This window comes from Coregonus lavaretus, assembly GCF_964263955.1.
Source record: "Coregonus lavaretus genome assembly, chromosome: 2".
NCBI classification, from domain to species: domain Eukaryota; kingdom Metazoa; phylum Chordata; class Actinopteri; order Salmoniformes; family Salmonidae; genus Coregonus; species Coregonus lavaretus.
Window position 1 is genome coordinate 49,810,918 of NC_139989.1, and position 27,123 is coordinate 49,838,040.

Consider the following 27,123-nt stretch of genomic DNA (forward strand, 5'->3'; position numbering starts at 1 on the left):
ACTCCAATCAAGTTGTAGAAACATCTCAAGGATGATCAATGGAAACAGGATGCACCTGAGCTCAATTTTGAGTCTCATAGCAAAGGGTCTGAATACTTATGCAAATAAGGTATTTCTGTTTTTTATTTTTAATACATTTGCAAAAATGTCTAAAAAACAGTTTTCGCATTGTCATTATGGGGTATTGTGTGTAGATTGATGAGGATTTTTTATTTATTTAATCCAATTTAGATTAAGGCTGTAACGTAACAAAATGTGGAAAAAGTCAAGGGGTCTGAATACTTTCCGAATGCACTGTAAATAAATGAATGTCATGCTGCATTTCCTTGGTCCTGGAAAGCAACACCAATATGATATTCGACCAGCATCGCCTTGAGACATGAACATCATATGCCTAGTAAAGCAACTCATTCACTACCTTGCTGAAAAATTTCCATAACAATGTATTCTGGAGAGATTAATATTTAATGTATGCACAAGCCATTTTTGGAGGTAAAAATATCTCCTTGACAAATGATCTGTGGTCAGTTTTTAACTGAAATACTGTTCAGATCAGGGAGAAGCGCTAAGGTTGTTAATCATGACTTGTAGACTAGCCTGGAGTCCAGACTCTCGTAGTAGAGGGGTATTTTACCACTCATTCTCCAATCTATTATCACAGCTTTTTTAATCACTCTTGTTAGTTTGTCTTAATTTTGTTGCAATTACACTGTACTTAAGGTTGTTAAAGGCTTGCCTCATTATCTTTGCATTATCCTTTTTATCAGGATGCTCTTACTCGCAAGGTTTGACAGTTTTCAACAAAATGTTACCCTTTATTATATACTGTCCCCATAGGAGAACGCTTTTTGGTTCCAGGTAGAACCCTTTTTGGTTCCAGCTAGAACACTTTTGGGAAAGGGTTCTACATGGAACCCAATAGGTTTTTTACCTGGAACCAAAAAGGGTTCTCCTATGGGGACAGCCGAAGAACCCTTTCAGGTTCTATGTAGCACTTTTTTTTCTAAGAGTGTATTGTTATATTGTTGCTCCTCTCACCATGTATCCTTGCTTTAAAGTCATTTACGCTTAGCTGAATTAGTGGATGTAAATATATACTTAGTGAAATCATGCTCTATTGGTTGCAACTTTAGACACTTTTTTGACCGAAGAGAGCCTTTTGTCACTTCTAAACTCTAAACCACAACCATCCACCTTAAGGCAGAGTCTTTCAGTGCTGCTACTGTGTGACTGGTGCAATGTGACCTCAATGTAGGTTTCAGGGTAGTTATCTAATGTGGGGCAGCAGAGATTGCATTGTATCCATGGGGCCTGCCAGAGACTGCATTTCTTAGAACCTTTGGAGGGACACAAACTGCTTAAAGCAATGCACTTGTGATGGCCTACTCTCCGCACTGCGTGCATCTGCAGTCTGCTTCAAGCCTCCATCCATCCCCTCTGTGTTGGGTGGGCAGACAATAAAAATATATTTCCCTCTAAAATGTAACAGCCCCCTACAAATATTTATCAGTGTGTCCAGAAGCAGGCTTTACTGTAATTGAATTCTTGAGTCCACTGATAAAATTCTATTATATCCAAAAAATGTGTGAGCGTGTGTTCAGGCGGTGTTCTTAACCTTCTGTTCTCCTGTGTAATCATTGATTTACTGGTTGAAAGTCTATTCCTATAGCAATAATGTGGCTCTTTGAAATATTATCATTGAAAGAATAATAGTGATTGAGAAATATCTGACATGTTTAACACTACATATTTTGTTAGACACTTTTTTCCAAAAAATGTTATCCCTCACAAGAACCAAATGGAAAAGCTGCAATGTGACCCAAGTCAACTGGAGCAGTAATCCAGCCATGTCCATATACATCTTAGTGTGGAAGGAAACTGACCTGGGATGCATTGCCCCTGGGCTCTGTTGTTCCTTTGTCATGAGCTAATGTAAGCATGGACACACACATGCCTCCTCAGGGTGAATACTAGTCCCTACCCCTCGGATCACAAGTTCAATTAATTTCACAGTTGGCGGCACCCACAGTCCTTTTGCCCAGCCTGTTGTCAGGGGCTGGAGAGAGATGGAAGAATATGATGTGCCTCGAGCTGCAGTCTCTCCCCCCATGAAGACTCAACTTGCCCAGGGACCGATCTGGTCTGATAGAGCTGCTGTGCTGCCTGCCTGCTTCCTCGCCTGCCTGCTCGCCCGCCTGGCTGCCTGCCTGCGCTCACCTGCCTGCATGCCTGGCTGCCTGGCTGCCACATATTACAGACACAGAAAATGATAAGGATACAAGAGGAATATGAGAGTGCTACATGGATCATTACTGCTCCATAAAGGCATATGATTTATTTTCCTTTCATATAAAAACATCTTAGATGTTATTTAGTCTTGTTTCTGTATTTTTACTCCATATTATTGAACCATATAACACCAGAAATCTTCTGATATGTGGTAATCCAAACCCAAGCCGATGCATAAGCAAGGATAGCTTGTAACAAGAGTATCAACAAGACAGAAGCAGACTGTCATTTGACTTATAATTATAGTTGAAAGGAAAACATTTGCCAATAAATCATAGATTGCCGTTGTCAACAACTTGGCTATAATATATATTTTTTAATGTTGTAACCAACTTGGCAACTTTGGTGTTAGAAAATGCCATTACTGATGGGCGGTGTCGACAGTTCATGAGAACGTGCACCGCAATGATTTGTTTGAAGACAAATAGCTGCTATTATAAGATATGGCCTTCAAAGCCACTGTTCTCCATGGCCAGATTAATGGGACCAGCCTCTTGCCGATATCACACTGCAACATGTGCCTCAGCCCATGATGAATGGGAACAAAATGGGGGGAAATTAGCATAAAATACTCCTTGCATTCTATCCGGCACCCAATCGGTGTCTACTCTTAATGAGCTTTAATCAAAAGTGGCCACACAGCAGGAGGAAATGGTCCTGATTGATGTCTCACATTATGGGGGATTGAACCTCTCAGAACTCCAAAATCCTTGTTTTCTGCCTGGTTCTCCTGCCCTCTTTCCCTATCTCTATCCCTCTACTCCTCTCTCCATCTCTCTCTACTTCTCTTTCATTCTCTCTCTCCTTCTCTCTCCATCTCTCTCTACTTCTCTCATTTGCTCTGTCAGTACTGCCTGCTGCTGGAGCCTGGTTCCTTCTTTTCCAGGACAACACCCAAGGGACAGTCTACTGATAACAGGCCTGTCATACCGGCACACTCTCGGCTCTCACACCTCTATCTTATTCAATAGCACAGTTCTGAAGTCAACCCGCGTTTTCCTTCATGCCATGGAAATGAGATTTTTCATATCCCTAAGCAACAGCTCCCTTCATTAGGGTGTCTTCAATGTGAACAACACAGAGCAGTGTTTCTGAATGGGCATTGGATTTGTTTAGGATGTCAATACTATGTTTGTGTTACAGGTCTGAGAGAGAGTTAACACGCTGTGCTTCCCTGAATGAGTGAACACTACAGGATACAGTACAGGATATTCAGGATATACACTGTGTACAAAACATTAGGAGCACCTGCTCTTTCCATGACATAGACTGACCAGGTGAATCCAGGTGAACGCTATGATCACTTATTGATGTCACTTGTTAAATCCACTTTAATCAGTGTAGATTAAGGGGAGGAGATAGATTTAAGAAGGATTTTTAAGCCTTGAGACAATTGAGACATGGATTGTGTATGTGTGCCAGAGGGTGAATGGGCAAGACAAAATATTTAAGTGCCTTTGAACAGGGTATTGTAGTAGGTGCCAGGCGCACCGGTTTGAGTGTGTCAAGAACTGCAACGCTGCTGGGTTTTTCACGCTCAACAGTTTCTCATGTGTATCAAGAATGGACCACCACCCAAAGGACATCCAGCCAACTTGACACAACTGTGAGAAGCATTAGAGTCAACATGGGCCAGCATCCCTGTGGAACGCTTTCGACACCTTGTAGAGTCCATGCCCCGACGAATTGAGGCTGTTCTGAGGGCAAAAGTGGGTGCAACTCAATATTAGGAAGGTGTTCCTAAGGTTTTGTACACTCAGTGTATATATACATATACAGGATATATGTGAGGGAAAATGTACTGCTCTAGTGTATGGGCCTGTCCTTCTTCCTTTTGTCACTCGATATCTACTCCGAGGCATTGCCTAATGAAGCAGCCAGCGGAGAGTGTATGATGAGGACTCTGGTAGTGTCATCAGACTACGGATCAGCCGCAATTGTGATTTTTGGACGCCATTCCACCGAGCTGCAATTACCAGCCATTTGTGGCTGGAATGAGAGCTTGTCGCTTGCAGCTCAATGTTCCACCACCACCATTATGCCGAAAAGCTAGAGAATTTGATGTGCATAACAAAACACACATTTCATCGCTCGTTCTCCACCCTACTGGGCACTGATTTGCGCTCACTGCAGATTTCTCTCTCTCTCTGATGAGCTGATTGTGGATATTCCTGTGTGTTTGTGTGTGTGTGTGTGTGTGTGCGTGTGTGTGTGTGTATGTGTATGTGCTTTTGTATGTGTTTGCGTGCACCTGTGTCTCTATTTATGAGTAAATAAGTTCGGGAAAATGTTGACTTACTCCATTGGCTTTCCACACTAGCTAAGACATTGTCCCTCCCTGTACACATCACAGCCAACAAAACCCCAAACACACAGCCTCGCCTGGGCTTGTTGCAGCGTTTTGGCCTTTTGGTGTCAGATATGGTTTGTATCTCTCAACAATTTGCTCCATTTGTGTCAGCTTTGGTCCAGCTTTGAATGAGCTATCCCTTCAACGTAATGGTAGAACCTCCCTTTACAGAACAACAGCCTTTCTTCAATACCAGCACTGACTGTCTGGGCCACATACAGCACAGTACTGTAGCAGTCCTGCTCTGCATGCTAGATCAGCTCTCCCTGTTATTAGTATTCAGACAGGTGTGGTATGGTCACTGCTGTTCTTCTGGTGTTGGCTAGCTCGTTGGCGTCATGCTGACAGAAGCAATTCCATGTCCACCACTGCCCTGTGCTGCTCTCTCCTAATAATAGATATTGACAGGTGGAGTGCGGATAACGCTAATCTCCATCCTAACATGATTGGATATGTCATAGAGAGCTTTTTCATCATTATAGCATTCAATTCACAACTTTGTCGGCCCGCTAATAGCATTTCATGCTAGCATATGCCGTGTCCTGTAGCTGAATGGCTGTGTAATTGTCACCCTCCCTCTCTTCTCTGATTCCTCGTGCTCCAGCCCAGCAGGTAATAAGCCCTGCCAGTGGTCTTATACTTTATCTTTACTTCAACCCCCAAGCTGAAGGCTGCGTGGTCTCCTCATCTCTTGCTAGTGTCCGACTGTTTCCCTGTTTACATAAAAAATGTTTTTTATACCTGCCATCAAAATGCACAGTTGATGAATAATGCATGGCTCTTATTAAAATGTAAAAATGTAAATTAATGACCTTATGGAGGATGCAGCACTAATGCAGATAGAGACAGTAATATATCCCTGCCTAATAAAAGGCGGTGTATCTATATACAGTATATAGATGTAAATTAATCAGTCAAATAACCCGCCTGACATTGTCTTTAATATTAAGTCACACAGAGATAATCACAACGCTATAGTGTACATTGTCCTTGCTTTTCAACATCGTAAGAGGTACATACAGTTGTGAATTGTTTTAATGGAATGCTATGTAAAGGATAGAATGAATAGTAGTCTCTTAAACTTGAGGAGAACTATAATAAGGTATACTAGCCTCCCAAGGACTTTTACCTCATCACACTTAACGTGTGCTTCAATGTGTGAGATCACAAATACAAATTCCCTACAATAGGCTAAACTGTTGTTTGTATTGCTGTGCAAGTTGGTGTATCATTTTCACAAAGCACATTCATGCAACATGATACAAATGTGAAAATAATACAACTGCATAGTAAACACTATAGTAGACACTGAATCCTAACTCAAGCTCAACAGGCACATTGGAATTCAAGGAGGCTCTGCAATTCTATTCTGAAGTGGTACGTCCAAATGTCCTCAAGAATATATGCAGCAACTCCTGATATGGAGATGGGAGAAAGATAATTATATTTCCAATTTGAGATAAAGACACTTTGGGATAAGTAAGCAATGCATGAATGCATATCTAGCCTTTTCCTTGCCAATTCATAATGCAGAGTACCATCAAAATTCAGATGGCATCTATATGCATATTGCACTGGCACGCACACGCACACACCATACATGCTGATCCATCTCCGGCCCTTCAAATGTGATTTCACTGGACAAACACACATAACAGCAGTGCATAATGCATGAAAGGGCCACGGATCACTAGGGGTGTTATGAGGGTATGAGTGTGTTTGTCAGAAGGCTAGCGGATAGAGAGCTGAGCCCCAGGCCACAGCCACCAAGGCCCCTGTTAAAGGCTTGTGGGACTGACCCCAGCCCACTGCCACCCAGGCCCCTGTTAAAGGCTTGTGGGACTGACCCCAGCCCACTGCCACCCAGGCCCCTGTTAAAGGCTTGTGGGACTGAGGGAGCGTGAGACTCATGTAGCCAACCTAATCACTTCCTTTAGCCTGCTTCTTTAATAGACAGGCTGAATAAGGATTAGAATCAATTCATATTGTGCATTTGGCTGTCCCAGATTCCTACAGCACAGAGCAGAGGCTGCAGCCTGCTCAGAGACATGCAAATCAGGAAAGAGAAGGAAAACGCAGCTCGTGCCAATGTGGCTCTTGCTGAGAATAGAAAGGAACAAGGTCAGTGAAAGCAGTGTCGCTCGATAGCCTTTATGGGTTTGTGAACTATTCACAATGCTCTTTTAGATAATACACCTGAATGAATCTATGATTTACCATCACCATGCTGCATTGATTGGCTGATTGATTTTGGATTACGATCGAAAAGAATGTCAAGATCATCTAAACTACCACAGTTGCAAGATATTTATTCACATATCCATATCTAACGCAACATTTGGCATGCTAGGACACAAACAGTTATGTCACAACAGACATGGCCTTAACAAGAAGCAATTTAGATGTCTCGCAAGAGCCCCAACTCTGAATAGTGCCCTGGTATTTAAAGTAAAAATGGATTGCGCCTCTTTCCAAAGACAGGCAACAAAGAGAATATTCTTCCATCAACTATATCACCATGAATAAATCCTTTAGAATTTCTTCCTGTATTTTTTTAGACTGAAAACTCACAATAGTGTGGAGAGAGTCGTATGCGTGAGGGTAGAGAGTTCTGTGCCTCCGTCACAATGGCCCACTATTATTGGATTACAGTCCGTCTTGGTGCTCAGGCCTGTCCATTAGGATCTAGCTGGCAGGGCCAGGCGTGACATGACTCTTCTCCTCCCCTGGCTGTCACACAGCCGAAGGGCACAGTGAAGTGGTCACAGTAGACTGGTCAGGAAGGGCGATGGACGGCTGGGCGGCTCACACTACTGGGAGGTCACACAGGGGTCAAGCTTTTAACGCCCTCCCAGTCTGGTGGGAACAGTAGAGGTCACAGCTAAGACACTCTGCCCAGCCATTTCCATTTCCACTTCACTGCAGGGTGTGGCACCCCTTTTCTCCTCTGCACTGGGTCTTTGACTGTCCCTCTTAGGGATATACTGTATACAGCCTCCTCTCTCACTATCTCCTCTTCAGTACCTACCTCCTCAGTACCCTCTAACACCCCTCTATCCCTCCTTTCTGAGATATCACTTAGCTGAAATGTTTGCCATTAGACCTGAGACTTAGAGAGGTAGTCATGCAGGTGACACCTGCTTGGTTTACTTTACCTCAGGGATTAGAGCGAGAGAGAGGGAGGTGGGAGGGCTGCAGCACCGTCCCTGTGAGACAAGGTCACCTTAAGTGGATTGGGATGAGAAGAAACCAATTCGCCCTGGGACAAAATCAGGGAGCAACTCATGAAAAAATTATTAAGCAGGATGCACATCAGTGGATGTCACAGCCAGAGGGGAGAGGGGGGGAGAAACACGAAAAATCCTTAAGACAAGGGTAATGTTTGTTCACTTGATATCTGAAAGCGTCACAACGCACAAAGGAGAATTAGTTTGACCTCAAAAATAGTTTTGTGAAAGGAGTTACTTTTGAAGGAAAAAGGCCTGGGGTTCAGAATGAGAAGACATGGAAAGACGAAATTACATTTGTAACAATATTATGAAATATTGGACCCACATTAGTCTATGCCCACTGGCAATGCCCTCACATTTTTGTCTTAAGTCAGTTAGGACAAACAGATTAGCATGTATTGCATTCCTGACATGGGCTAGCTTTGGTAAGATTTTAATTTTCACAACCAATTAGTCAATTGCAAGGTTAATGTCTCATTTGAGGACAAATAAGTCTAACTCTAATCTGTCAAAAATCTTGGAAAGTTTTATTGTAACACTAAGATTCTCTCTCTAAAATTCTCCAACAACCTCGCAATGACCTCCAAAAAATGCAGGAAGAACCCACCCCTCTTCGAAAACTCCTCCAAGTGGAGATACAGTGGCTTGCGAAAGTATTCACCCCCCTTGGCATTTTTCCTAATTTGATGCCTTACAACCTGGAATTAAAATGGATTTTGGGGGGTTTGTATAATTTGATTTACACAACATGCCTACCACTTAGAAGATGCAAAATATTTTTTATTGTGAAACAAACAAGAAATAAGACAAAAAAACAGACAACTTGAGCATGCATAACTATTCAACCCCCCAAAGTCAATACTTTGTAGAGCCACCTTTTGCAGCAATTACAGCTGAAAGTCTCTTGGGGTATGTCTCTATAAGTTTGGCACATCTAGCCACTGGGATTTTTGCCCATTCTTCAAGGCAAAACTGCTCCAGTTCCTTCAAGTTGGATGGGTTCCGCTGGTGTACAGCAATCTTTAAGTCATACCACATATTCTCAATTGGATTGAGGTCTGGGCTTTGACTAGGCCATTCCAAGACATTTCAATGGTTCCCCTTAAACCACTCAAGTGTTGCTTTAGCAGTATGCTTAGGGTCATTGTCCTGCTGGAAGGTGAACCTCCGTCCCAGTCTCAAATCTCTGGAAGACTGAAACAGGTTTCCCTCAATTCAATTCTGACCAGTTTCCCAGTCCCTGCCGATGAAAAGCATCCCCACAGCATGATGCTGCCACCACCATGCTTCACTGTGGGGATGGTGTTCTCAGGGTGATGAGAGGTGTTGGGTTTGCGCCAGACATAGCGTTTTCCTTGATGGCCAAAAAGCTCAATTTTAGTCTCATCTGACCAGATTACCTTCTTCCATATGTTTGGGGAGTCTCCCACATGCCTTTTGGCGAACACCAAACGTGTTTGCTTATTTTTTTCTTTAAGCAATGGCTTTTTTTCTGGCCACTCTTCCGTAAAGCCCAGCTCTGTGGAGTGTATGGCTTAAAGTGGTCCTATGGACAGATACTCCAATCTCCGCTGTGGAGCTTTGCAGCTCCTTCAGGGTTATCTTTTGTCTCTTTGTTGCCGCTCTGATTAATGCCCTCCTTGCCTGGTCCGTGAGTTTTGGTGGGCAGCCCTCTCTTGGCAGGTTTGTTGTGGTACCATATTCTTTCCATTACTTAATAATGGATTTAATGGTGCTCCGTGGGATGTTCAAAGTTTCTGATATTTTTTTATAACTTAACCCTGATCTGTACTTCTCCACATCTTTGTCCCTGACCTGTTTGGAGAGCTCCTTGGTCTTCATGGTGTCGCTTGCTTGGTGGTGCCCCTTGCTTAGTGGTGTTGCAGACTCTGGGGCCTTTCAGAAAAGGTGTATATATACTGAGATCATGTGACAGATCATGTGACACTTAGACTGCACACAGGTGGACTTTATTTAACTAATTATGTGACTTCTGAAGGTAATTGGTAGCACCAGATCTTATTTAGGGGCTTCATAGCAAAGGGGGTGAATATACTGTATATGCACACACCACTTTTCCGTTATTAATTTTTTTCAATTCACCAATTTGGACTATTTTGTGTATGTCCATTACATGAAATCCAAATAAAAATCCATTTAAATTACAGGTTGTAATGCAACAAAATAGGAAAAACGCCAAAGGGGATGAATATTTTTGCAAGGCACTGTACATATATCAGCTGGCAGACATATCTTAACCAGCTTCAAAAACACCTTTTATCAATTCAATGTTTGTCATTTAAATTAATTAAGTGGAATCTCCTGAAGCATTTACTGTGTGGCAGCTGCTTGGCCTTAACTGTGTCTAATAAATCTGTAGCGGTCCACAGTGGCTAAATGGAGACATCTGCCTGGCCCATCCATCATGGAGATGGATAGACATGACCAATCCACACCACTCACTGATATCACTTATAAATCACACTCACTGCACAAGCCTTCCACCAGACACTTCACTAGCCACCCACAAAAACGATCTGCCATGATCTACATGAGCTTGCTACTGTACGTTAGCCTGCAGCCCCATAGTGTCTGTGTCTATAGGAGTAGAGTGTACGCTATAACGTTATGTCAGTGATGTATGAATAATAATGTAAACATGTTTTCCTGTTACCCCAACGCTTATTTAAATGTGTACAAATCTTTGTATACAGCTAGTTCTTTGCACTGTGTCGCCCCCACAGAGAATGAAAGTATTTTGTTTAATAACATTTGAGGTCATTCCTATTGTATTAAGCAGTTGTTTTTCTTGTAAAGCAGGGAACAGCTCTGTGTTTGAACCAGGGCTGTTCATTGTCGGTCCTGGAGGGCCTAAACACTTTGGGTTTTCATCATCTCTGTCTAATAAGGACTAATACAGACCTGGAATTGTTTCGGCACTCCAGGACCGGAATTGAACAGCCCTGGTTTAAACTATCTTGATTGTATTAGCATATGGATATTCTTTAATACATATTTACATTTCTACTTGAATGCACAGGTTTATTGTCACATGCACAAGTACAGTGAAATGCTTAACTTGACAGCTCAACCCAACAGTGCAGGAATCATTATCAAAATAGTATAACTAATAAAAAATGTTTGATGCACTGCTGATTTTGCAGGTTTTCCTACTTACAAAGCATGTAGATGTCTGTAATTTTTATCATAGGTACACTTCAACTGTGAGAGACGGAATCTAAAACAAAAATCCAGAAAATCACATTGTATGATTTTTAAGTATTTAATTTGCATTTTATTGCATGACATAAGTATTTGATCACCTACCAACCAGTAAGAATTCCGGCTCTCACATATCTTTTAGTTTTTCTTTAAGAAGCCCTCCTGTTCTCCACTCATTACCTGTATTAACTGCACATGTTTGAACTCGTTACCTGTATAAAAGACACCTGTCCACACACTCAATCAAACAGACTCCAACCTCTCCACAATGGCCAAGACCAGAGAGCTGTGTAAGGACATCAGGGATAAAATTGTAGACCTGCACAAGGCTGGGATGGGCTACAGGACAATAGGCAAGTAGCTTGGTGAGAAGGCAACAACTGTTGGCGCAATTATTAGAAAATGGAAGAAGTTCAAGATGACGGTCAATCACCCTCGGTCTGGGGCTCCATGCAAGATCTCACCTCGTGGGGCATCAATGATCATGAGGAAGGTGAGGGATCAGCCCAGAACTACACGGCAGGACCTGGTCAATGACCTGAAGAGTGCTGGGACCACAGTCTCAAAGAAAACCATTAGTAACACACTACGCCGTCATGGATTAAAATCCTGCAGCGTACGCAAAGTTCCCCTGCTCAAGCCAGCGCATGTCCAGGCCAGTCTGAAGTTTGCCAATGATCATCTGGATGATCCAGAGGAGGAATGGGAGAAGGTCATGTGGTCTGATGAGACATAAATAGAGCTTTTTGGTCTAAACTCCACTCGCCGTGTTTGGAGGAAGAAGAAGGATGAGTACAACCCCAAGAACACCATCCCAACCATGAAGCATGGAGGTGGAAACATCATTCTTTGGGGATGCTTTTCTGCAAAGGGGACAGGACGACTGCACCGTATTGAGTGGAGGATGGATGGGGCCATGTATCGCGAGATCTTGGCCAACAACCTCCTTCCCTCAGTAAGAGCATTGAAGATGGGTCGTGGCTGGGTCTTCCAGCATGACAACGACCCGAAACACACAGCCAGGGCAACTAAGGAGTGGCTCCGTAAGAAGCATCTCAAGGTCCTGGAGTGGCTTAGCCAGTCTCCAGACCTGAACCCAATAGAAAATCTTTGGAGGGAGCTGAAAGTCCGTATTGCCCAGCGACAGCCCCGAAACCTGAAGGATCTGGAGAAGGTCTGTATGGAGGAGTGGGCCAAAATCCCTGCTGCAGTGTGTACAAACCTGGTCAAGACCTACAGGAAACGTATGATCTCTGTAATTGCAAACAAAGGTTTCTGTACCAAATATTAAGTTCTGCTTTTCTGATGTATCAAATACTTATGTCATGCAATAAAATGCAAATTAATTACTTAAAAATCATACAATGTGATTTTCTGGATTAGATTCCGTCTCTCACAGTTGAAGTGTACCTACAGACCTCTACATGCTTTGTAAGTAGGGAAACCTGCAAAATCAGCAGTGTATCAAATACTTGTTCTCCCCACTGTATATATACACTACCGGTCAAACGTTTTAGAACACCTACTCATTCAATGGTATTTCTTTATATTTACTATTTTCTACATTGTCGAATAATAGTGAAGACATCAAAACTATGAAATAACACATATGGAATCATGTAGTAACCAAAAAAGTGTAAACAAATATATTTGAGATTCTTCAAATAGCCACCCTTTGCCTTGATGACAGCTTTGCACACTATTGGCATTCTTGGCAATCTCAAATATAAAATATATTTTGATTTGTTTAACACTTGTTTGGTTACTACATCATTCCATATGTGTTATTTCATAGTTTTGATGTCTTCACTATTATTCGACAATGTAGAAAATAGTAAATATAAAGAAAAACCATTGAATGAGTAGGTGTTCTAAAACGTTTGACCGGTAGTGACATGTGATTGAGGTTGACAAGCCCTCGGCTTTGTAATGACAGTTCGTATAACACCAGGCAGCAGTGATGTGTCCTAACTGGTTGGCAGAGGGTTGCTGTTCAAACCCCAATTGGCCTACCCAATTTCCACGTACAGTATCAGCATTCTTTGTATAAAGATATGAAGATATTGAGCAACTATATAGATTTGCAAGGAAATATTTGAATTTGAATTAGAAGCAAATGTAAAACAGTACTTTTTCATTGCAAGTGTGTATGTCACTTGGTAAAATACCACTTACCTTGCAGAAACCTAAAATGTACAAGAAGTGGTTATGAAATTGCAGACACAATAACACCATCAGACTGTGTCTCGGCACACACACACACACACACACACACACACACACACACACACACACACACACACACACACACACACACACACACACACACACACACACACACACACACACACACACACACACACACACACACACACACACACACACACACACACACACACACACACACACACACACACACACACACACTGTTAATCATGACATAGCAACCATTTGAATGCTTGTCACCCTCCTTATCTATCTTAATCATCTACGGAACCCATGACTGCTTCATACTTGGAGAACAGACCAGCACAGACATTCAAGCCTGCTTTCCACTCCTCCTTGTGGAATTGTTTCTCAATGTTTTGCATTAGGTACATCAGACAGCCATGTATTCTGAAAGCTGTACTGGGCTGGTTGATGATAGTGGCAGGGCGCCTGCTCTGATGCCCTGCATTATGAGGAGCTGGTGCGATTAGCGGCAAAACCCACTCCATGGGCCCAGGGTCTACGTGTGTGAAGTGTGTGACTTGTCCTATCTGGCGGGAGCAGAAAGCAGGTGTGTGGCTGTTCTCCGGCAGGAAGCAGGGGTCTCCATAGTGTTAATATGTTACATACTGTAAGAGATATTAGGAACGTCCAGATCTCCCTGCCAGGACAGTTGCCCTAAATCGTCTACAGAGTGCTGCGCTGCAAAGACAGAGAACAGCCACTTGTTTACTACTTAGCTTTATACACCAACTCTATCTATTACCATCTTATATTACCAGATTAAGAACATTTAGTTTTCTATGTTGCAATTCAGATAGAAACGTGTAGTCTATTTATATTTCAACTGATAAATGTAATAGGTGTATATCATAATGTAGTTCTCTAGGCATTTGACAGGAAGTCGCTTATGTACAACTATCGTCAATGTTTTAAGCCTCCTTAGTGAGCGGAGACGAGACTCTGTCAGCTCAACTGACTCCATTGTTCTCGTACCATAGACAGTCCTGTACACAGTGATCTGGCACAAAGAAGAGGTGGAGGATGTGAGAAATACAGCATGCTGTGCTGATACTGCTGAGTATTATTTCATCCACACATGGCCATTGTGTAAATGCCTGTATGAGTCAGTCAGGGGGAAAACACAACAAAAAGGAGAGAGTACTATTCACCGCTGAACAAAGCAGTAACTCATTGAGGCTTTTCTCTTTTCAATTAGCTTTGAGAAATGCCGTTATTGTTCTGCCAAAAGCTTCAGTCCCATTTCCCAAGGTGACTGCCAGCTGAGAAGTGAGGAACTCAAAGAATTGTATGGACTATTGCACTGTGTTTCCCCCTGATCTACTCAAACAGTGGTTCGAAAAATGGAAGACTTTTTAGACAAAGAGTGGAGGAAATGTGTGGAGGTGAGAGGCAAGGTCAAAATGAGAGTGAGATTTGTGTTAGAAGTTTGTACGTCGACGCTGTCTTTACTCTGTGAAGACATAATAAGTGTCATCAGACCAACAGACAATGGAGATGGACAATACCTTTTAGGTGCGGTCGTCCCAGTGTCACAAATCCAGAGGAGATGAAGTTGTGATCAAGTTGGCCTTGGCGGAAGTTCTCTTTCCCATAGTGCCCTGTGGGAGAAATGCAGAGTTAAGATAGCATGAGAAGAGACCAATACCATTTATCTGACCGAGACAATTCACTAAGCATGTTCGTTGATGCTTTTCGTACCAACACTCACACACAAAATCACAAACAACTGTTTACACATATCAGAGTCTGGGACACTCTTAATTCATCCAAACAGCCTAATTAATGGCAGTATTATATGACGCATTAGCCTTGTTCTTTAGTTAGCTGAATAGCTGTGTTCACGGGAGGTTGGCTTTTATGGTGTCTTAGTTCAGTTCAGCCATTACTCTGCCTCTTTATTTCACTCCCTCTTTGGCTCAGTTAACTGATAAAGGAACAGAGACACAGAGGGCAAGGAAAGTCTCACATTAACAATTTATGCTGTCTGATGTACACTCAGGATCATCACCACCGCAAAGGTCATGCTCCACATAGCTGCGAGCTGGGGGAGCTAGTGAAGACCTTCCCTTCTGGTATCGTTCCCAAATTGAACAAAGATGCCCCTTCAGGGTCAAAAGCCTTGCCCTTTCGACATGGCAGGTGAAACATTAAAACTTTAATTGGTTGGCAAAATGTATTTCAGGCCTGGGCACTTGACCCTGAAGGTCAGTGGAGAGATTCTAAAGAAGGCTTCTAACCGACACACTCTCCTGTGCTTTAAAACTGATTAGTTCCATCCTCAAATTATACAGTAGAATGCTTTTACCCCACATAGACCTACACTACGGAGGGACCTTATATAACTGATTCATATACTGTGTAATTGGATCTAGCTTCATAATCTGTTATAGCTGCATTGTAGTACTGTATCTATGAATTGTCAGTTTATAAAAAATGTGCCTTGCAACGCAACATTTCATCCTGGATTTCCTTGGTCTTAAAGATCACTATGTAACATCATTTGTTCCAAGATGCTATATTGTGTCTGGCTGGAACGAATCCTGTAATTGAGAGTGCAGAGGTCCACAATGGACCGTCAAAGTGCCTGCCAGCAGTCTGACAACTTCCATTTGTCCTGCCAATCAAACACCAAAATGTTGCACACAAAAAGATGCAGGTAGGCTGAGAAAAGAGTGTGTATCAGACAGTGAAAGCTTAAACTGAAAATAGAGGAGAAACAACATGACGGCCTGTCTTACAGTGGCCTATTGAGCTCCACTCCCCCCACTCTCTTCCTTCCTGTTAGTGCCAGTCTGCATTAGCTGGCAAATAGTTCAACAGCCTCATCTCAATGGAGCAACTTCAAAGTCAATAGCGTCACTCAGACCTTTGGGCTATGGAGGCAGATATCGAACCGCATTTCAAATGATCATAATGAGAAGGAACAGCTGGGACCGTTACATTACATTGATGTTTGACACAGGCCTGAGCTCTGTAAAGCTTGTTTGTTTCTGTTTTCAAGCCCAAAGGATACTGTAAACTGATTACTGAAACATTTTGCCCATCACTGTTACTTTGGGATTTTCGTACTAAGAAACTGGTAAATACTTAATGACTCTCAGGATTTAAGAAGTTGACTGTGTCCAATTTATGCTGGATAGAAAGAGGCGTTTATGTGTACGTTTTTTATCTGTTAGTAAAAGTTTGCCTTCATGAAGTCTTCTTGCCTTAGAATAATACCAAAAGGAAAATAACTACAACACATACACTACCGTTCCAAAGTTTGCGGTCACTTACAAATGTCATTTTTTTTCGAAAGAAAAGCAATTATTTTGTCCATTAAAATAACAGCAAATTGATCAGAAATACAGTGTAGACATTGTTAATGTTGTAAATGGCTATTGTAGCTGGAAATGGCAGATTTTTTATGGAATATCTACATAGACGTACAGAGGCCCATTATCAGCAACCATCAGTCCTGTGTTCCAATGGCACGTTGTGTTGCTAATCCAAGTTTATCATTTTAAAAGGCTAATTGATCATTAGAAAACCCTTTTGCAATTATGTTAGCACAGCTGAAAACTGTTGTGCTGATTAAATAAGCAATAAAACTGGCCTTCTTGAGACTAGTTGAGTATCTGGAGCATCAGCAATTGTTGGTTCGATTACAGGCTCAAAATGGCCAGAAACAATGAACTTTCTTCTGAAACTCGTCAGTCTATTCTTGTTCTGAGAAATGAAGGCTATTCCATGCGAGAAATTGCCAAGAAACTGAAGATCTCGTACAACGCTGTGTACTACTCCCTTCACAGAACAGCGCAAACTGTCTCTAACCAGAATAGAAAGAGGAGTGGGAGGCCATTTCTCAGAACAAGAATAGTTTCAGAAGAAAGTTATTTGTTTTTTGAGCCTGTAATCGAACCCACAATTTCTGATGCTCCAGATACTCAACTAGTCTCAAGAAGGCCAGTTTTATTGCTTCTTTAATCAGCACAACAGTTTTCAGCTGTGCTAACATAATTGCAAAAGGGTTTTCTACTGATGAATTAGCCTTTTAAAATGATAAACTTGGATTTGCAAACACAACGTGCCATTGGAACACAGGACTGATGGTTGCTGATAATGGGCCTCTGTATTCTTTGTTGTATGTTTTCTATGTTTCGATCTATTATGTATAGATCTATGTTGGCCGGTGTGGTTCCCAATCAGAGGCAGCTGTAGCTCGTTGTCTCTGATTGGGGATCATACTTAGGCAGCCTATTGGCACTAGTGGGTTGTGGGATCTTGTTCCGGGTAAGGTTCGTTGTATGTACAACCTTAGGACATCACGTTTTTGTTTGTTTGTTGTTTTGTCGTGTGTTTATTCAGTGTAAATAAACATGTACGTATATCACGCTGCGCCTTGGTCTGACCCGTCATTAAACGAACGTGACAGCATACAGCAATTCACAACAGAAAGATGAGTCATGTCAGAAAGGAGGCCACAAGGGATGAAGACCAATTACAGGACTGACATGAACCCAAACAGAGTCAGCCTCTAGGGAAGTATCCAGCACAGTCCACAATCTCTTAATGTAAAACACTGGGGAAGTATCCAACACAGTCCACAATCTCTTAATGTAAAACACTGGGGAAGTATCCAGCACAGTCCACAATCTCTTAATGTAAAACACTGGGGAAGTATCCAACACAGTCCACAATCTCTTAATGTAAAACACTGGGGAAGTATCCAGCACAGTCCACAATCTCTAAATGTACAACACTGGAGTGCCATGGTAGTCTGGAGGTCACTTCAGGGTTAACATGATGGATCAATTAAGCACAGAGCTGTTAGAGGGGATGAAAGCCGAAAAGGGGTTAAACAATCCTAGTTTTGGGCAACTGTGAAATGGCAGTCAAAGTGGTTATTGATTCCTATGAGAACTATTGAAGTGTCAAGTGCTAGAATTCAGGCAAACATAACTGTAACTACCTCTGCTGGATGGCCCTTACAGTAGTTTCATTTAACGAACTGCACATACCAGCAGCTGTGGCTTTTGTGTCCCAAGTCAAGTCTGAGAAAAGCGTCTCACATCCCGTGGTGTAGCACGTAACAGTTCTCCTCTGACACAATCCCTGGATGAGGAGGAGAGTCTACTTTGACACGAGAGTGAAACATAACACTGAATCTGGGACACCATACTAGGGCACTTAGCAAGTGATCCCCGGAGCAGGGATCTGGAGACTGGATAAAAGAAGGAGGAACAGCGTCGCAAGACAGAATTATCTCCGGACAAAAGCAATGTGTCTCCCGAAGAACATGTTCATTTGCATCTCCATTTTGAGCCAATGCTGAGTAGGCTTATGGAACCCCAGCATGAAAATAGACTCAGCCGAGGCCCTTTGTCTAAACTGCTATATCTTCTTAAGTCTTAAAAATATATACTTAAGTAGCAGGGACCCATCATCAGTGTTGGGGAGTAATGAACTACATGTGGTTCAACTAGCAATTTAAATACATTTTACAGTAGCTTGGTGGTAGTTCAACTAAATTCAAATCCTGGTAGTGTTTTCAGTAGTTCATTACTTGTTTTCAATGTAGTGGTGTAGCTTACTACTAGAACTACACACTACTTTTTTTTGCAAAAAGAATGGGTGAAGTAGGGAAGAGTTTCCTTTATTTATGCCTAATTCTAACTCGAAACACTTTTTGTGTGCCTAATTTTCACTTTTTGAGTTTAATAGGCCAAAATACACATTCTGTTAACATCTGTCTCCAGAGTGATCTGTTCTTGCAATTTGTAGTCTGTGACATTTCAGATTCAGGCATGATAGTTTTTCACTAAGTAGTTTGGATGTACTGAACTACTTTTTTAAAGTAACTTCAAGGGTAGCTTTAGTATAGTTTAACTTCAACCAGTGTGGGTAGATTGGTAAACTAGTAGCTTCACACAGCACTGTCCATCATCTATTTCAGTGAGTGTGTCAAAGATAATTTTGAACAATAATGAAAGCAATAAGGTCCCACTTTACAATGCAAAGGTCTCATACCATAGAAATAACATTGTTGTACACATGTCAGCGAAGTGTAATGACAGTAGAGTTATATATACTGTTACATAGAAGCGTGTACAATGGTGATTACTGTGTAATCATAAAAAGCTATTGAAAGTCCATAATAGAATGTCTCCTTATTCAGTCATCTTTGCCTCTCTCGTTTCTATGAGATTTATATAGATCTACCTCCATAATTCCTACCAATTAATATATATGAAATTCAGACTGGATCTCCACCACTCATATAATTTAACTGAGGGCAAAGAATATGGCTTTAATAACACCACCTCTATCATGTTCTCATGACATTTATATTGAACCTCTTTTCATTTCATTTACCTGAAGAGAGTATCTAACTATTTAACATAATCTCTGTTTCCATAGTAACGCTGTCATCTTGGGTATCGATTTTATACAGAGAAAGGACTTTGATTCACCTCATAGTGCACCATGCAGCGTACTAGAGGTAAAGACCATTTTCAGAACCTATGCTTAGGCCAAATACTGTATCATTTTTGCTAGATATTCTTGGATATGTGAAGTAAAAACTGTGCAGGTACCCACCGTGGTTTGCTAGCATGGTGTGAACTGGGGTGTAATGGTTCTTGGACGTTCGGAGAGGTGTGTCTATGTCTTTGGGTGAACCCTCCAACGCTGCAATATTTTCGTTCTCCTGATTTAGTCCTTGTTGCCTCAAAATGTCTGCAAGGGCTCTGCAAAATAAATTAAAAAACACAGATGCAATTTTAGCGTTTTCAGACTATACAAACAGAAACAGAAACACTTTCCTGTTTTCAATCACCGACAACCATTATTCTCAACATCCCCAGAAGGCCTACTTAATTTATTTAGTTACAGCTCCAATTGTGTTGGTGGAGCTCCAGAACCAGGCACAGTGTAAAGTGTAATTACACCCAAGGTGGCCAATAGGCCAGGTTTCAATACTGAGCCACACTGAGTACAGATGGGCCTTTCCCTTCAGGCCATGGGAAAACAGCTAAAGCCATTCATCAATATTCCTAGAAGAATGTTCTGGTAGAGCTATACGCCCCCACTACTAAGGTTCAAATGGGAATCTAACTCCTACCAAGTTACCAATTTTCAAGGGCTCTACACAAAGGATCTTGCTATCACCATTTTCAACACTGGCCCCTATTGAAGTAAAGTGGTGAGGATGGCGGACATATTGCTTTCTTCAAAGAGCTGAAAGGGTAATTTAACTGTGTCAAAGTCGACCTGAGTCAACTTCTTTCCATAACTCTGTGTGACTTTGGGAGCTATGTATTAATAGCCTTTCCCTTCTAGGATGGGCACACTTTAACCATATCCTTTTCACAGACTGAGGCGACCTGGTTTTCATCGCCCCAGTTGACTACTTTGTGTCTTGTATAGCAGGAACACGTACAACCAGTCCCACATAGTGGAGGAATAGAGGGGCTTTTGAAAAATATAGTGTTTGAAAGCCCCGAAGTCTAGACCAGTCACAGTTTCCTCTCCTACAAAATATCTTAGGTAAATCATGTTTCAATAGCACCAGTTCATTTCTATGTATGGGAAGGAAAAAAAACATCTACAAGAAATGGGAACGTATAAAATAATCTTCAAACGATACACCCATCATCCATTGAGGGAGAAAAGTAAATACTCTTTAAAGAAGAGAAGTGAAAATAAATGATCTTCTAATTCCCTTCACACTGCACTTGCAACACATGACAGAGGATGTAAATCTGTCTTGTTGGTTATCAGAGGGTCTTGCATCAACAGTGAAATGGGATTTTTTTTAGCTACTGTTATTTTAACACATTTCTACATTGTCAAAAGAGATAAGGAAGCCTAGAATGTGTTTACAGATATGGCGACATGTTTGCAATTATTTCAGAATGAGACAGAGATTTAATTATTATGAGCATGTGGTGCAGATGTTCAACAAGTCTATCATCTGCATTCTAAACGGATTAGTTTAGTTTATTATCATCCCATTAGCTACTGCACTTGCAGCAGCTACTCTTCCTGGGGTCCACATAAAATGTACAAATACATGACAAAGTACAGAACAGTTATAGACAAGAACCACATTAAATATTACATTAAATTCAAAATCAAAAATGCACATAAAATAAGAGTTATATATTGGAAAGACACCAAGAAACAATAAAAATACTATTTACACACTATTCATATATACATATTCATATTCTTATATACAATACAATTACATCAAATCTTTATAAAGAGGAGAGATGCTGTGATACAATATGTTTTTTTTAAATCTGTTTTTTAAAGCTAAACTTGCTTTTTGCCTGAGTAACCTCTGGTGGCAGAGCATTCCATGATGACATGGCTCTATACATACAGTAACTGAGCGATGCATTAAATCTGTTTTTGGTTTGGGTACAGTGAAGAAACCCATAGTGGCGTATCTGGTGGGGTATATACAGTATGTCTGTTTGAAGTGTATGCATATAGATTATACAAGTGGTTAGGCATTTTCAACACACACACATTTCTTAAAAAGACTAGAAGAGAAGTAGCACATTTCACCTCAACCCTCAACCATGAAAGACTCATGCATGTTATTGATATTAGCTCTGTGTGTACAGTTAAGGGCAAGGCGTGCTGCTTTTTTATTTGCCAACTGCAGCTTTGCTAGGCATTTCTCTGCTGCACCTGACCATTTACCAATTAAAATAGGTTAAAAAGCATTGGGGAGAAAAAAATGGAAACCAATGTGAATTTCTACTCCCCTTGGATCCTGAACTCCACAAACATTTTGCCAAGCCATTATTCATGGCTGAATATATATATATATATATATATATATATATATATATATATTAGAACATTATTGTAGCATTGACCCTGCCTTTCAGGTTGTCATTAATCTCGGTTAACCCAGAACTAAAATATTTTATAATATGGTCAGATGCTCGAGGACCAGTACCAGTACCAGTTAGGTTTATATAGTCTGTCCATGAGAGAACACCAAAATATAAATCTTCCCAATGCGAGCAGGGAGAAGGATATCACTGACATGCCAACCACTAATGGAGTAGAAGCAGAAACTGGAGAATAAATAAATCCATGTAGGTGTGCTTTACATGCATTTAAGTCATACGGGAGACATTGCAAAGTCATACTATCTCACCTACCTCACCCAATCTGCTTTCTCTGCCCAATATTATGGTAAAATCGCTAAAAAATGACATATTCAATCTCGCTGCTTGCAGGTCAATTTAGAAATTCTATTGGAATTTATTGGAACTGACTCTCACTGGCATAACAAAACCTAATATGTGCTCAATCTGAGAGTAGATACCTTTTTTGCAACAGATCCATCTTAAATTGCATCCAGGTTTGCTTTCGAGAAAGTGATCAATAAAGACCACTCAAATCCCTGGCTTTGGCTTTCACCCGACATTTCTTGTGCCTCGATGAAGGTCACAGCAAAGGTCTGCCAATGCCTTAGCATTCCCCTCACAATCCTTCCCCAGTCACTGAGGTAAAACTCTGAATCACTTTACAGGGCTAAATAAATTAACAGAGGAAGCAAACCATTGCCTAGTATATAGTCAATCCCATGTTCCAATACAGCTTTCTAGACACGGTTGTCAGCATGGATGTCTCAAGCCAGCCACAGAAGTTTATTTTTCCCCCCGGCAGAGATCATTATGACAGCACTGTGCCAAATGATTGTTGGAAATAAACAAATCATAAAAAAAGCTATTGAATGTCCGCTATGCAATGTCACCTCGTTTAGTCATCCCTGCTTTGGCTGCATTTACACAGGCAGCCTAATTCTATTTTAATTTTTTTTTACACTAATTGGTCTTTTGACCAATCACATCAGATATTTTCACATCAGTAATTTATTTTTGCTGATCTGGTTGGTCAAAAGACCAATTCGTTTTTTTTAAAGATCAGAATTGTGCTGCCTGTGTAAACGCAGCGTCTGTCTCATCTCTCTCACCACCACTCATACTGATGTGGTGGTGGCAGTAAGCATCTCCATTTGAAAGTATGCCCCATGGCTAGGATAGGAGAGCATTAAGGGGCTATAAATCCTCACAGTTTCCTCAGTTCTGAGTACTGAGATGGAGGCACTGCTACAGCCTCAGAAGTTTAATAGTCTTTAGTGGGATCAAAGTGAGTCGTTTGGTAGGTTGCATGAAATAGCTTTGAATAGAACTGTAGGAATACACTAGAGACAGACAGATATTGGTATCATATTTTCTACTTGTACTGTCATCTTTGAAACTGTCAAGGTAATGGCTTGCACTTAAGGATTCTATATTTGAACGTCACTCTACAGGCAGAAAAATGTGTCTGAGAAAATTAGCTCTTAAACCAAAGGCCTTTACTTGACACCATCTATTGTTGTGACTATTAAATCAATAGCTATTGAGGTTGTAGACATAACCATGACTTTTCTAAAGGAAAAATGAATGGGGGGCACTGATCCAAGGCTTGTTCTCGTGTCTATATTTTGTCAACAGAGCTGTCCACCTGAAAGACTTCTCTTCAGACCCAGACGTTTAGTAAACTGAAGAAGAAAAAAAAAAGTTTCCTTTCTAATGCTTTGATATGCATTGTTCAGCTAGGAGTCAATGACATTTGACAGGTTGAAGCATGGCCTTCTAACAACAGTTTGAGTGTGAGTCATATAACAGCAGAAGTATCAATAGAGAAAAACAGGTGCTGAGGTTAATGGATGTTTTGCAAGAGAGACAGATCCGTGGTTATGGATCCCTGTCATGAGAAGATGGCAGTCAGTGTCATCCTTGGAACTTACCCCATATTGAACATCTGGCCACCACTACAATTCAAGCTGCATTTAACCCCAAACAAAGGTCTTCCAGTCCGCTAGACCAGCGACTATATCCATTAGGCTTGTGGTACAAATTATCTCTAGTGGAGAAACATCCATTTTCTATCTAGGGTTGATGCCATAGGAGGGGCTTGCATGAGAATAGGTACAAATGAATGCTGCATGGACTCTGAGAACAATCAATCTGAATTCCAGTCACTGCCTTGATTTTGTGGAGCCAGCAGGTAACAAGGCTACAGAAGCCAGTCCTAGCAAGGCACAATTAGCCTCACATTGGCTTTAATCAAGATCTTAGCTTTGGCTGAACAGGTAGACAACCCCCTCTGCTATGGGCTAATAGACACCAGACCACCATTAGACAACCACAATGATTGGCTAACAACATGTGGTTTCTCCACCCAAACTGTCTCTTTGGGTACTGTGTCGTTATAGCTTTTCTTGCAAGGCATAGGTATACTACTCACATAGAACACAGTGAGTGAATGAGATAGCTGCTGGCTTAATCTGCAATAATTCCTCATGGCGGGTTGATGTCTGAGCACAGAATCCCTAACATACTCCTCCACTTCGGAAGGTTAACCGTCTTTTAATTCAGACTACGGTACAGTAGTTGCTCTCCTAACTCTAGGAAGTGCTTAACAATATAGTCAAGGCTTCTAATGTGTCATGGAAAAAAGCACCAGCTTCAATAATTGCGGAGGCAATTTGTTATTCTCAGCACATATCCAATTACTTGCAAATTGTTGGACTGCAGAGTGCCTGATTATAAGGATTGGTGGTACAGTATATATTCATTCGATTCATAGGGACATAATATAATTAATACATTGACACATTGATTCCTCAACAGTTAGATGTATTCTACCATGATGTGTTTAGCTCATACTTTCCCAACAACAGTCCATCCATGGGCCATTATACCGTAAGATAAAAAGTAAATCAAAGGAAGGGAGAGTGACATCCTATGTCCATACTGTACAGTATGTTCTCTGGGTTGTTAGCAGTGAAGCAACCCAACCTTGCTCCTAGTCTGATTGTTATACCGTGACCATGAATGTGATGCCTTTTCTTTGACAGAGACATTCAATTCCACACCTGCCTCATGGAGGTTTGTTTGTGCTGCTGATGAAAACGGAGCAATACTTTAGTATACAAGAGACATTTAATGTTCTGGTGGTAGTGGTGGTAGTGGTGGTGGTAGTAGTGGTGAATCAGGTTGACTGTCATTTGGGGGACTGTGTATATCTGCATAAGAGAGGTATTTGAAAGGGAGTTGATTGTAATGATTCGTTTTCCTTTGCATAATGGCTTGCAGGTGGTGTAAAAAAAATGTACAGAGAGGAATGAAATTGAGCATCATTATGAATTATGTCTTTCCCTATTCAAAAGTTGAGCATATAGCTGCACACCTGTGATGATCATATTTATATGCATCTTTGTGATGAAGTGCTCATGATTTAATCTATTCACAAATCTAATTTAGCTTTCTATAGCCACCATACACATTTTTACTGTCATCAGGAGACTTTTAATGTCTGTGAAAACTGAAGCTGGTGTTTCATAACAGTGATGGCACAAACAATCACACAGATACACACACAGACACACACACAGACACACACACACACACACACATACACACAGAGAGTAAAAAGTGGCCACCATAGTAAATTACTGTTTCTTAACCTGAATGTCAGAGTAACTTACCTATGGACATTCATTTCCTGAGGGGGCTTGGTTGCTTTGTCGTAGGCAACTTTTGCAGAAACTCCGAGGAGGATGATAAAAGCTATGACACCACAGGTGATGTATACCGTTGTGTTAGTCTGATCCAAGTCAGGATCGTAAGTGTCACCTGTTGGTGCCGGGGAGGGAGGCTGCGTTTTGATCCAATCTGGGGTGTTATAATTCGTGCAAGTTTTCTGTTCTATGCGTTTCCCTTTTTCTGCACAGCAATAGCGCAGGAAACAACTTCCACAACAGTAGCGGTGCTCAGTGTTGTTGCACTCGAACACTTTATCGTACGCTCCGCTCACGTCGTAGTAGCCCAGGCACGTGTCATGGGTAGCGATTGAAGGTGCCTGGACCTGCGTGTTTCGCCGCGGAACCGCCGTGGGCGCCTCCGTGCTGTTCACCTCCTTCATCTTCTGATTCCGCTTTGGAGCGTTTTTCTTCTTGTTGGCCGTAGCCGCACACATTACATTCAGAGGGTCCAAGTAAATCAAAAGAAGCAGAAGATGCTGTATCCCCATGATTTGAGGTTGTATGTCTTTGCTGATGCGATCGTTTGCCCCCACTTTTTTAGTTGTATGCTTTCTCTCCTCACACGAAGACCTATGCTTCTTTACCTAGTCGTGCTCCTGCCACTGACCCAGTCTTGCGGCTGTCCACAGGAGTTCATTTCCGAAGTCCTTCTCCAACTGTCCACTGCTGAGAGTGTCATGCTCTGGTTGAGGGAAGGACCCTTCTTGCACCAATCAATTGCAGTCGGACGACGGTGTCACACATTGTGCACCATCTTCCGAATTTAAGTGGAGTTCTGTGGTCATCGGGGGACTTTTGGGTGGAGGAAGTGTCATTTGGATTCAGCTTGAGAAATGGGCTGAAGAACCCCCTCCGGATATATCCGACAATGCCATCTACCATAAGTATATCTTTATTAGCAAAGCTCTAAATCTTGTACATTTTTTTTTCCTGTAGAGAAGAAAACAGGAGAGAAAGACAGAGATTCAGTAAATTCCTAATGTAAAAATAATAATTTGTTAAAATAAAATAAAACGAACAAACATTTTGCATAAGAAAAATAACATAACCATTTGCACCAAATTAAATCTAATTTTATGAATTGCGTATCAATGCCAACTAAACAGGTGCATATGAATGCGCGTAAAACCATTATGTTCAGTCAAACAAACGTTCCCTCACAGACGCGCAAACTGTTTCAACACCATGGACAGCGC

General features: G+C 41.4%; 1 protein-coding gene across 1 annotated transcript in view; it reads right to left on the reverse strand.

Annotated features, from left to right (window-relative positions):
- LOC311144160 (protein shisa-6-like) overlaps positions 1 to 26,415 on the reverse strand; it is a gene marked incomplete at both ends in the record, with an annotated part of 59,470 nt that extends 33,055 nt beyond the window's left edge. Inside the window, 4 exons of the mRNA XM_084180153.1 lie at positions 13,930 to 14,001; positions 14,829 to 14,921; positions 19,903 to 20,051; positions 25,871 to 26,415. Of these exons, the coding sequence (XP_084036279.1) occupies positions 13,930 to 14,001; positions 14,829 to 14,921; positions 19,903 to 20,051; positions 25,871 to 26,415 (859 nt within the window). The remainder of the gene's footprint in view (positions 1 to 13,929; positions 14,002 to 14,828; positions 14,922 to 19,902; positions 20,052 to 25,870) is intronic.
- Between the last annotated feature and the right edge of the window lie 708 nt (positions 26,416 to 27,123).